The following is a 12931-nucleotide window of genomic DNA, read 5'->3' as shown; positions in this document are numbered from 1 at the left end:
AAACAAAAAAAGTCATAAATTTTTCAAATCTGGCGCGGCAAAAAAATAAATAAAGACGAGAATTAATTTTTTTGAAAAGTGAGGTTAGAAAAGTTTGAAAAAATACTTTGTATAAATATGTTTGTAGATTTTAGAGTCTAAAATATTGCAAATATGTCAACAATAGGTATTACAGTATTTTTATTGGGTAATCGTATAAATTGATCAATAAATCGCTTGAAATAAACGGTTCAGTAGAATCTGTTTGGGATACATCATAACGTTGGGTGGGTGATAAATTTAGTTATATCTAGAGTTTACTACACCTGGAGCGAAATAGCTTTGCTCAAATCTAAGCTTAGAGTAATACCCCAGAGGTAGCTTTCATGTGCGCGTACATCAGTAGTAATAGAAACAGCTCAGTAAAGACGCACCAGTGCACATTCACACAGTGTGCACTTTAGATTATGCCAAACCCATCTGTTAATAATCTGTTAAATACATTTCTAGTGTACGTCCTTACAACTCTGAGAAAATTACTCCCGAAAATAAGCCACCCTCTGAAAGAAAAAAAAAACCTAATTTCGATAACAAAAGCGCGGAATACTTTTTACCTATAGGGCAATTATAATGTGCGATGTAATATAATTTTGTGATATTTGTCAAGTAGATAGAGGGCCATTTAAAGTGTAAAATTGAAAAATAAGAGGTGAAAATGAAAGCTGTCATGAAAAGTTAATATCAGGACACACGTACCCAGCCAAAGGATACTTTAAAGTGATTTATAGATGAGGTTGCATAAGTTTATATCTGATCCTAAGTTGCCAACTAGACTGGTTATACTCTCTTCTAAGAGTTCCATTACTATCCTATACTGAGACCAAGGATCCTCATATATTTAATATCTTGTACGAGTTTCACGACTTATATTATAAGACTTTGGGAGGTTCTTTGAAAACTATTAGCTCAAAGTTATTATTTAGGACAATCTGATACTTAGCATAACTTTAATTTAAGCCTTTACTTTTATTTTTGGTTATGGGGTGAAATGGCCCGTGTATAAATTACATCTCTTTACTCTCTAAACATGAATTAGTGGAAATTTCATTAATTACGTTAGTGAAACAGTATTCACTCCATAATGTTTTTAAATAACAAATTAGTGAATTCTTGCTAATAAATTTAGTACTATAATTTTCACTAGCAAATTAGTGATTTTCACTACTGAACTAGCGATATTTTCATAATTTCTACAAGTCAAACTGTTATTCACTTCTTAATTTATGAATTTCACAATTTCACTAGTAACTTTAACTAGCAAATAATTAAAAATTTTACTAGATATAAATACAATTAATAATTACGGTGCTATTTTTAAAAATTTTAATAAAAAACTTTCAAAGTAAAAAAATAGAAGTACAGAACAATAATATATTTATATGAAGAGTACGTCAATCATAACATCACGGATTTTTTATTTCTTCATCGGTTATTGTTTGGTATCATAACGAATATACTATTTACACTCACGGGATCACATGCGTAGGTCAGCGCAGTGGATAGCATCAAAGACTTTGAATCGGAAGGATGCAGGTTCGAGCCCAGCAGTCACCGGGATTTTTTCATCAATCAAAATCATGTATACTTCCTCTAAGTAATGATTCTAATACATTAATCACATTTCGGATCTAATTACAAGTGTCTTATATTTTTTTCGCAATATAATATTTTTTTTCACCGATGAAATCAGTGGATTCCCATATTCACTTTTCAATTTAGTGGATTCTCATATTCACTTATCAAATCAGTGAATTCCAATATTCACATATTCATTTAGTGAATATTCACTAATTCTGCATGGTACGATTGTAGCATTGACAATTAGTAATATTCACTTGAAATTAGTAAAAAATCACTAATTCATATTTAGAGAGTAGCCGGCTCATTTAAATTAATGCCCGGGAAAAAAATAATTTAGATCTTTCTCGATCAATATCAAAAAAAGGAAAATTATCAAGCTAAAAATTTTGAATTTTGAAAGAGATTTCAGGACATTGTAAAAAACTATTTTATGAATTTCAAATGTAGGCGAACAATTTAAATTTATTTTATTACTTGTCATTTATATATGAGACGGACTGGGAAAGATGGGACTCGTTTTTCCATTTCCTAGACCACAATATCTGGCCTCAAATGTTTCGCATCAATCTCTGAACCAACTGGTGCAACGTTTGCTTTCGGTTTGGGGAAGAAAAATTAAGCTTTCAGCGTCAGCACCAGAGCACCGTAACGAAAACACCGCAATGGTGAACCTAAAACCTTGACACGACATGCCATTTCTGTTTTTAAACGGCTGCAATTTTTAACTCAACTGACATTTGTTTACTGTAAAATCAAAAAAATAAATTGGCTGTTTTTTATTTTTACCCGCACTATCAACTTGTGACATTCGTACTCTTGGTTCAAAGTTGTCACTCAACAGCTTTGACATTTTAGTCGAGTTTTTTTCTGTTTGACAGCTCGTTACATTTTTTTTATTCAACTGTCTCGAGAAAAAGATTCTAAATTGGATAGATCTGAATGTTTAATCTGAAAGTTGATACAAAAAAGCGTAAATATCCAAGGATTAAAAAAAAACCAGTCCATCCAATCACTATTTATCAAAATCAATCCTTTCAGTTTATCCAAGCGCGAAAATGAAAAAACGTATAAATTCTTATCAAGACAATTTATTTTTACTAAATATATCAATCATTGTTATTTATTGAGATTATCTCTACTAAATCTATCGGAAATTGATTTTTTATTTGCATAAATAGACCTCCAGATGCAAGTGGAAGGGGGGTAACTACACAGTAGTTTTTTCAAATTAAAACTACTCTCTAAATACGAATTAGTGATTTTTCACTAATTTCAAGTGAATATTCACTAATTGTCAATGCTACAATCGTACCACGCAGAATTAGTGAATATTCACTAAATTCATATGTCAATATTGGAATTCACTGATTTGATAAGTGAATATGAGAATCCACTAAATTTAAAAGTGAATATGGAAATCCACTGATTTCATCGGTGAAAAAAAATATTATATTGCCAAAAAAAATATAAGACACTTGTAATTAGATCCGAAATGTGATTAATGTATTAGAATCATTACTTAGAGGAAGTATACATGATTTTGATTGATGGAAAAATCCCGGTGACTGCTGGGCTCGAACCTGCATCCTTCCGATTCAAAGTCTTTAATGCTATCCACTGCGCTGGCCTACGTATGTGATCGCGTGAGTGTAAATAGTATATTCGTTATGATACCTAACAATAACTGATGAAGAAATAAAAAATCCGTGATGTTATGATTGACGTACTCTTCATATAAATATATTATTGTTCTGTACTTCTATTTTTTTTTTATTTTGAAAGTTTTTTATTAAAATTTTTAAAAATAGCACCATAATTATTAATTATATTTATATCTAGTAAAATGTTTAATTATTTGCTAGTTAAAGTTACTAGTGAAATTGTGAAATTCATAAATTAAGAAGTGAATAACAGTTTTACTTGTAGAAATTATGAAAATGTCGCTAGTTCAGTAGTGAAAATCACTAATTTGCTAGTGAAAATTATAGTACTAAATTTATTAGTGAGAATTCACTAATTTGTTATTTAATACACTGATTATGAAGTGAATACTGCTTCATTAACGTAATTAATGAAATTTCCACTAATTCATGTTTAGAGAGATACGAAGCAAAATTTCACCCCACTTTTAAATATGCCAGTAAATGAACGCTTATTCTGGCGGCAAATTTAAAAATTCAAAAAATATTCAAATAGAGTGAACCGGAAATTTTATTTTATATAAATTTTTTTTAAAAATAAAATTATTTTTATACTCGGACATGGTCTGAAACTAGTGCACTTACCTTATATATGTATATATGTATAGATATATAATCCTCGTAGTTTCGTAGGATTGAAAGTTTGTAACAAAAAAAAAAGATAACGGAGTCATAAAACGAAAACGTGTATACTTACTCATGAATACACACAGTATCGATGCTTTTTACCAAACTTGACTATTTGAATTTTCTATACTTCCTTGCTCTCAATATCGGTAGTTCAGTTTATGCTAAAAAATATATAAATGTAAATAAAAACAAAGATCTGCGCATAAAAACGATATGTATTTTTTATTAAAAAAAATCCGAAACATTCAATAAAAAATTTTAGATCAAAGTTTCAGTTACAAGTTCTCCTTTCTTTGATGTTTAATTAGAATATTTAATAAAATGATGTAAATACAGATCGCGAATATACTGATGAACATTTTAGAGCTGATTGATGTTTATCCAGGACCTTTTCCAGTTTATTTTATGAGAAAAACAACCCGGGGGTGTACGACGTTCGTTATAAATTTTATAGCTCATTTGATCAGACGGATCTTTTATTAACTTCTATCCGGACATAAAAATATAAATCGATGTACATAAATATATATATAAATTTATGTACTGCATAAAAAGTAATGCCATTGAACTGCGCTTTTATTTCGTCATAAAGCTCTTAATATATACAATATATATGTGTATATGTTTTTAAGCTTTAATACGAAATGTCTTTGTACCTCAGAATAGTTCGTTGTCATATATATATGTAAATACATATGACATGCAAAGTTAAACATTTTATGATCAAAGGACAAAATATTTAAGAAAATATGTTCTGAATTTTTTTTTTTTATGAATAAATTTTATAAATGAAAAGTGAATATTTGCATGCTTTCATTTGCTTTTAATTTATCATCGATATCAATTTAAATATCTACAGTTAATAGTATGGGTGATCTCTAAAGCTCTCCAAGGATCTCTATAGATCTCCAATGATCTCTGAAGATTTTTAAAGATCCTGAGCCCGATGATTTTAGATCAATGAAAGATCTCCTGATCTCACTAGATCTTCCAAATATCTTAATAATATCAATGAAGATCTATTCAAATTTAAAAAGATCTACTCAGATCGACAAGTTATAAACATTAATTTTTCTTATCAGAGCTCACCGGAGTCGACGTTTTTCCCGAATTTTTGTAGATCACGAAAAAAATTCATGACATCTAGAGATCTATCGTAATCATAGATCTGCTAATATAGATCTCCAATGATCTCTGAAGATTTTCAAAGATTCTGAGCCCGATGATTTTAGATCAATAAAAGATCTCCTGTTCTCACTAGATCTTCCAAGTATCTCAATAATCTCAATGAAGATCTATTCAAATTTAAAAAGATCTACTCAGATCGACAAGTTGTAAACATTATTTTTTTTCATCAAAGCTCACCGAAGATCGACGGTTTTCCCGAATTTTTATAGATCACGAAAAAAATCCATGACATCTAGAGATCTATCGTAATCATAGATCTGCTAATATAGATCTCCAATGATCTCTGAAGATTTTCAAAGATTCTGAGCCCAATAATTTTAGATCAATAAAAGATCTCCTGATCTCACTAGATTTTCCAAGTATTACAATAATATCAATGAAGATCTATCCAAATTTAAAAAGATCTACTAAGATCGACAAGTTATAAAAATTAATTTTTCTCATCAAAGCTCGCCGAAGATCGACATTTTTCCCGAATTTTTGTAGATCTTGAAAAAAATCCATGACTAGAGATCTATCGTAATCATAGATCTGCTAATATAGATCTCTAATGATCTCTTAAGATTTTCAAAGATTCTGAGCCCGATGATTTTAGATCAATAAAAGATCTCCTGATCTCACTAGATTTTCCAAGTATTACAATAATATCAATGAAGATCTATTCAAATTTAAAAAGATCTACTCAGATCGACAAGTTATAAAAATTAATTTTTCTCATCAAAGCTCGCCGAAGATCGACATTTTTCCCGAATTTTTGTAGATCTCGAAAAAAATCCATGACATCTAGAGATCTATCGCGATCATAGATCTGCTTGAAATACCGTAGATCTAATTTTCGAAAAAATCAGATCTCTGTATAGATCTACGGAGATCTAAATTATTTTTTCCCAGGATATCAAGGATATATTTGTATTGTTTTCGTTTTCAAACAAAGAAAAAAAAATGAAATTAGTGTTGTGTCACTGAAGCCGTTAGGAAACTAAGAAACAAGAACTTTCTGACGCTTCCCCAGGCTTTCTGGTTGGTTACTCCAGTAGCAGTTTCATAGCAGAGCTAGAGCATAAAGAAGAACCCAGAGAAGTCGATCGAATGGGTATTGTTGCTGGTTAATTAAGAGAATTGATAGAAGATTAAGAAACCCGTCATTCTCCTTCACCTCGTTTCCTCCCCCAGCTGGCTTACTTTCTTCCTCTTCTTTGTTTTCTTTTCTCGCTGTTTTGTTTCCACTCTGTACACTATCTCTATCAATAGTCAATATGGCATTGTCTTGAGAAAATACGCTCTCTATACATCTTGAACTGTTTCATTTTTCGAATTATTTTTATAAAATTCAAATCCCACTTAACATTTAAATAAATTTATTTTTTTAAGAGTAAGTGCAGTCGACTCGGTCTAGTAATCAAAGGGTAAAAGTTTTCTCTCAGGGGAAATTAAACCGAATGGATACATGCATGTACAAGTGGCTTAATAATCGGGTTTTTACATTTCATAAGTTTTGAAATTACGTTAAAATTTTTTTTTCCGATTTCATACTCAGGATAATTTTTAATCGCCTTTTTTTAAGGCTTTCATATAAATCTAACTAGTGAATTTGCTCTTATAATCCAACTTTTTGATTAACGAAATCAGGTGATTAATTTAAATAATGGCGGGAAATTCAAATTTTGAAAATAATAAATTCTAGTTCTATTTTTGTCGCTTCAAGATAATTTCCATTTTCGATTCATAATGGAAAATATTTTTCGAAGCGAGTAGAAATTTATTGGGCCAAGAAATCATTTTTTTCTGTTCAGACGTTATCGAAAAAAATTTTATTGTAAAAGAGGAAGTAAATTTTTTTTTCCGATTTCATACTCAGGATAATTTTTAATCGCCTTTTTTTAAAGATTTCATAGAAATCTAACTCGTAAATTTGCTTATAATCCAACTTTTGAATTAACGAAATCCGCCGATTAATTTAAATAATGGCGGGAAATTCAAATTTTGAAAATAACAAATTCTAGTTCTTTTTGTCGCTTCAAGATAATTTTCATTTTCGATTCACAATAGAAAATATTTTTCGAGACAAGTAAAAATTTATTGCGCCAAGAAATCATTTTTTTCTGTGCAGACGTTATCGAAAAATATTTTATTGTAAAAGAAGAAGTAAATTTTTTTTTTTCAATTTCATACTCAGGATAATTTTTAATCGCTTTTTTTTAAGACTTTCATATAAATCTGACTAGTAAATTTTCTCTTTTAATCCAACTTTTTAATTAACGAAATCCGCCGATTAATTTAAATAATGGCGGGAAATTCAAATTTTGAAAATAACAAATTCTAGTTCTATTTTTTTCGGCTCAAGATAATTTTCATTTTCGATTCACAATAGAAAATATTTTTCAAAACAAGTAAAAATTTATTGCGCCAAGAAATCATTTTTTCTGTGCAGACGTTATCGAAAAAAATTTTATTGTAAAACAGGAAGTAAATTTTTTCTAGCAAATATTTAAAATGTAAATATAAGAACGACAATATAAAATATGTAAGTAAATTCAAAGGATTGAATAATATAATAATTCTTAAATTATATTGATAGAGCAAATCGATATCGATATGGATGTAGATTTGGTATTTCTGTACATATATTTTCTATGCATTTAATATCTGAGAGCTTGATATTCGATTTAAACATCGAGATATTGGCGGAAAGAAAATGTACGCTCTTGCTTAACTTATTCTCTCGATTTATTATTATTATTATTTTTTTTTTTTTTACGTCTTCTTTCACAAGGATATTATTCCATTTGCATATTTATTGAGACTCGTCTCAAGTCTTTTCTTACAACAAACTTTTCTTCCATCTTTATGAATTCACAAAAATTTAAACAATTTTCCATCCAGCTGTAGGTCCTTGAGAAAAAATATATAATTTAGGTTAAAAATAGTATTTTTAGTCGCGTAATTTGAAATGCAACATCAGCTGTCCACTTTTCCCTTGTAAGCTGGTCTATGTAAATCTACTCATAACTCTTTTCCAACTAAAAGAGATAAAGAGAGACCGTGGGTTTAAAAAAACAAAATGAGATAGGAATAAAATTCACAAAAAAGGGTAAAAATAAAATCTTGCAAGTTTGTCCTTATCGTGAAATGGGAATCGCGAAACTGGAAACGGGGACGGGAGTGGGGATAAGTCTTGAAGGGTAGAAATAACGAGGAGTAAAACGGGTAAAGTGCAAGGGGGAATGAGAGAGAAAAGGGTACGAAAATAAGGACCAGAAATGTTTCTGTCAAGTTTTCTCATACATATCACGTCAAGAAGTACCAACACACTCAGCACGTTCACTCAATTTTTCTTTTTCCTTAAACTTCGCCATTATTTTTTATGTCCCTTTTTTTTATTTTTCATTATTCTTAACATTTTTCATGAGAAATACAAGTCGAGTTGTATTAGTGGAGGTTTCGCTGCACAGTTAATGTTCTAAGTTTAACAATTCAATGCACTCCGGGGAATATTTATTTTGAGTTACAGATCACGTAAGGGCGTATGCCAGCAAAAGATATCATTGAGAGGGCGTAATTTTTTTTGACGATGTATTTATCATATAGAAGAAAAAAAATTAAAAAATGTTCATTTTTAATTTTTTTCGCGCCCTTAAGGTCTCTGGGGTAGGTCCAGAATAAGGGCGGAAAAAAAATTCACGGTTAACATTTTTTTTACTGTTAGATGAAAAATGTATCAATTACTAGTAAAAAAAATTTGATGCAGCCCTTATGCTTCCCGGCACCTATCGCAGGAAACATAAGGGCGGATAAAAAATTCAAAATTTTTATTTTATTTTTTAATTTTGATTATTTTGAATAATAAATATCTTGATTAGTAAGAATAATTTTTATACGGCCCTTATGATTTTCGGTATCAATTTTGGACCTTAAGGGCGGATAAAAAAATTAGCAATTTACATTTTTTTAACTTTTAAACGTAAAATTTATTGAAAACCAGTAAAAAAATTTGAATACGGCCCTTGTGGTTCCCGATAAATCCCAGGAACCATAAGGGCCAATAAAAGAGAAACGAAATTTGTATTTTTTAATTTTGATTATTTTCAATGATAAATATCTCGATTAAAGAAACAAATTTTATACGGCCCTTATGATTTTCGGTATCAATTTTGGACCTTAAGGGCGGATAAAAAATTAAAAATTTGCGTATTGTTATTTTTATTGAAAAAAAAAATACATTTTGAAGCAGGAAATTTTCACTACGCCCTTAAGGTTTCTTGCCATAAGGGCGGAAAAAATATATAGGCCCTTATGGGTCCTGTAATGCAATTTTTCGCGTAGAAAAATAATTAAATAACCCGTCAGTAGTAAACATATTTGCGCAAAGTAAATTAAAACTAAAAAATGAATATTTATTTAAAAAAGTTTGCCCATAAAATAAATAATAAAATTTTCACTAGTGAATTTAATTGAAAGCAGATGAAGAGTAATGAGGAAGAAGCGAAATACACGTAAGATTAACGTAACCGTGAAATATTAAATCGCTAGTGCAGAAGCGAGCCGGAAGTTCGGATCGTCAGAAGCTTTAAGCGCAGAATGGAGCCGCGGCGTGAGAACGTCGAGCTGCAAGCTGTTACATCCTGACTCCCTCTGGCAAAACTATCTCCAGAGATCATTCCGTTAATTTTTATGAATATTCACGAAAAAATATATTTTTCATAATAATTTTAATTATAATTTACATTTCTGATATTGCGAATTGATTAGTAAAGTTTGTGTGTACGGTTTAATATAAGGAATGCAGGAAATTAACCGCGATAAATTAAATTCTAACCAGTCATCAAGATTACCAACAATCAGAAAGAGCAATTAGTCATCAGTAGACGATTAGTTTCAGAAAATCAATTAATTTAAATCGCAACTGATATACAATCGGAAATTAATTAGTTTATTAATTTATTTTTTAATTAAACTCGGCGCTCATTTCATACAAAAAATAATTATTAATATTAATTTATTATATATTTTTATTTATAAACGTTAATTTTATTCCTCTGAAAATTGACAAATTTTTGAAAAAAAAATTTTTTAGGGTGGTCTATTGTACCCACCCTGTTCCGTATTCCCTCACTTTCCCTACCAAAATAAACGTTTGGGCAGAGAACAAAAAATGTTATATAAATTTTCAATTTTTCCATGCATGTCAATTTGTTTTTCCAAAAAAAATGCATTACCAATTTTCAATTTTCCCATGTGTGTCAATTTATTTTTCCAAAAAAAAATGCATTACAAATTTTTAATTTTCCATGCATGTCAATTTATTTTTCCAAAAAAAATGCATTACCAATTCTCAATTTTTCCATGCATGTCAATTTGTTTTTCCAAAAAAAATGCACTACAAATTTTCAATTTTTCCATGCGTGTCAATGTTATTTTCCAAAAAAAAGGCATTATAAATTTTGAATTTTTCCATGCGTGTCAATTTATTTTTCCAAAAAAAATGCATTATAAATTTTCAATTTTTCCATGCGTGTCAATGTATTTTTTCAAAAAGAACTTTATATATATTCTCAATTTTTTCATGCGTGTCAATGTAATTTTCCAAAAAAAATGCAGTATAAATTTTCAGTTTTTCCATGCATGTCAATTTATTTTTCCAAAAAAAATGCATTTCATAAAAAATCTTACAAAAATAACCGACTAATTTGCAATATAAATTAAAATTACCTCATCAAAGTATCAATGAGTTTACAAATCCAATAATTAAATAAATATATATATATATATATATGTATTGTTGGTATATAGCACAAGTTATAAAGTAACCGATGCACATATTGATCTTATGATTAAACGAGACGTTCCACATACTTGGAAAACCCTAGCTCTTCAATCTTGGCATCTACAATCGACAAAAGCTCCTTGAGATAAGAACCATCTCTCGCAGTCTCGACTCCTTTTCCTTCCACCACCTCCAGCCCACTTCCACCCCCACCCCCACCTCCATCTCCATCTTCATCTCGAACCTCCTCTGCCTGCTACTCGTCTTTTTATTGATTCAGTATCGATGTTCTGTACAATATAATACTCAATATCGTATTTTGTTGTCTCGTGGGTTTACCTCGTCGTGATTTCTATTTCTTGTGCTTCTTTGCACGCTTGTCACTTATGTCCTACTATTGAACATAATTCGACATCTAAGATGTGATAAATTATTTGAATCCAATAACAAATAATTAAAATAATTTATTAACTTCTGTTGCAGAACGAAAATCGGGCGCTGAGACTGAAAGAATCAGCTCTGGGATTATCAAGCAGCGGAGGTGGAAGTTCTGGTTCGTATGCTGATGCTGATGGTACTGCGATGGTCATGTCATCAGAAATACTGTCGCCTCCAACTCCGGATCCTCAAGTCACTTGGAATTACTTTGACGAACAGGGGTAAGTTAATGGGTTCTACATGTTAACGGGCTGGATGTTAACGAGCAAATGTACTGCCACTGAACACTAGAGCACTAGTTAACTTTATAAATTATTAATGCTGAGCATAAGCAAGTTTATCACTGGTACTTTTAATTTAATTAATTTACTTTTTCAGATATGTATCAAGAGGCGGACTTAGAGCGGGCGAAGATCCTTATGCACGTAATAAATTTAATCAAGAAGCTTCCGACGGTTTACCCAGTAATCGCGATATTCCGGATACACGCAGCGCCATGTAAGTTCTGTTTTTTTGTTTTAACTTTCCGCTTGGAAAATTAGAGATTTTCAAAAAAAGGGAGCTCGGTTTCGGTCCGATTTTCGAAAACCGAATTTTCAATAGGTCTTCACGTTTCGACGTTCTATAGAGAGTTATTCGGACTAATTTCAAAGTAATGTCCGAGTGTTATGTATGTGAATATTCTGTAACTTTTGAACGGATGAACCAATTTTGATCTCCAAGGTGGCATTCGACGCGGCTTCTTAATTCTTACAAGCTGTGAAAAATCGAGATATTCTAGTGCAGGAGGTCGTACTAAAGGTACCTAAGCAGTTTTCGCCCTATAACTTCATAATTTGAAATTTTTTTCTAAGATTATGTGGTCGAAATCGGAATTTTGGCCGTTTTTCGGATCCCGGAAAAAATATACCCGGAAAAAATAGATCCGGAATACCTTTTTTCCACGGAAAAAATTAACAAGATCGTTAAACAGTTGAAAAATCGATTTTCCGAGCCTAGTTTATCCGGGTCTATTTTTTCCGAGGCTATTTTTTCCGGGTCTATTTTTTCCGGATCTATTTTTTCCAAGTCTATTTTTTCCGGGTCTATTTTTTCCGGGTCTATTTTTTCCGGAACTATTTTTTCCGGATCTATTTTTTCCGGGGCTATTTTTTCGGGGTCTATTTTTTCCGGGTCTATTTTTTCCGGTCTATTTTTTCCGGGTCTATTTTTTCCGGATCTATTTTTTCCGGCTCTATTTTTTCCGGAACTATTTTTCCGGATCTATTTTTTCCAAGTCTATTTTTTCTGGTCTATTTTTTCCGGGTCTATTTTTTCCGATTACCTTCCTAGTAAAGGGGGTCGTATTTGATTCACCTGAGCAGTTGTCGCCCTGTAACTTCTGATTTTCCTAAAATGTAAAAAAATTATTTGCGTTCGAATTTTCCTGATCAAAGAAATTTTTTCCAAAACCATCTTGTGCTGTTCTGATTTCTCTGAATATATAAAAAAAATATAAAAACTATTCAATCAAATTAAAAAATATCCGATTTTACATCAAAAACTTCTTTTCTTCGCAAATGTCACAAAAACTGAAATTTGTTTTTCCGCG

At 30.6% G+C, this 12931-nt stretch overlaps 1 protein-coding gene across 1 annotated transcript in view; it reads left to right on the top strand.

Moving 5' to 3' along the window:
- LOC130675187 (polypeptide N-acetylgalactosaminyltransferase 2) overlaps positions 1 to 12931 on the top strand; it is a 99078-nt gene that overhangs the window by 61691 nt on the left and 24456 nt on the right. The window contains exons 2-3 of the mRNA XM_057480725.1: positions 11386 to 11561; positions 11719 to 11838. Coding sequence (XP_057336708.1) covers positions 11386 to 11561; positions 11719 to 11838 — 296 coding nt within the window. The remainder of the gene's footprint in view (positions 1 to 11385; positions 11562 to 11718; positions 11839 to 12931) is intronic.

The sequence above is a fragment of the Microplitis mediator genome, chromosome 9 (genome assembly GCF_029852145.1).
Source record: "Microplitis mediator isolate UGA2020A chromosome 9, iyMicMedi2.1, whole genome shotgun sequence".
Taxonomy (NCBI): domain Eukaryota; kingdom Metazoa; phylum Arthropoda; class Insecta; order Hymenoptera; family Braconidae; genus Microplitis; species Microplitis mediator.
The sequence above is the reverse complement of the archived record's forward strand: the minus strand, read 5'-3'. Positions and strand labels throughout refer to the sequence as shown.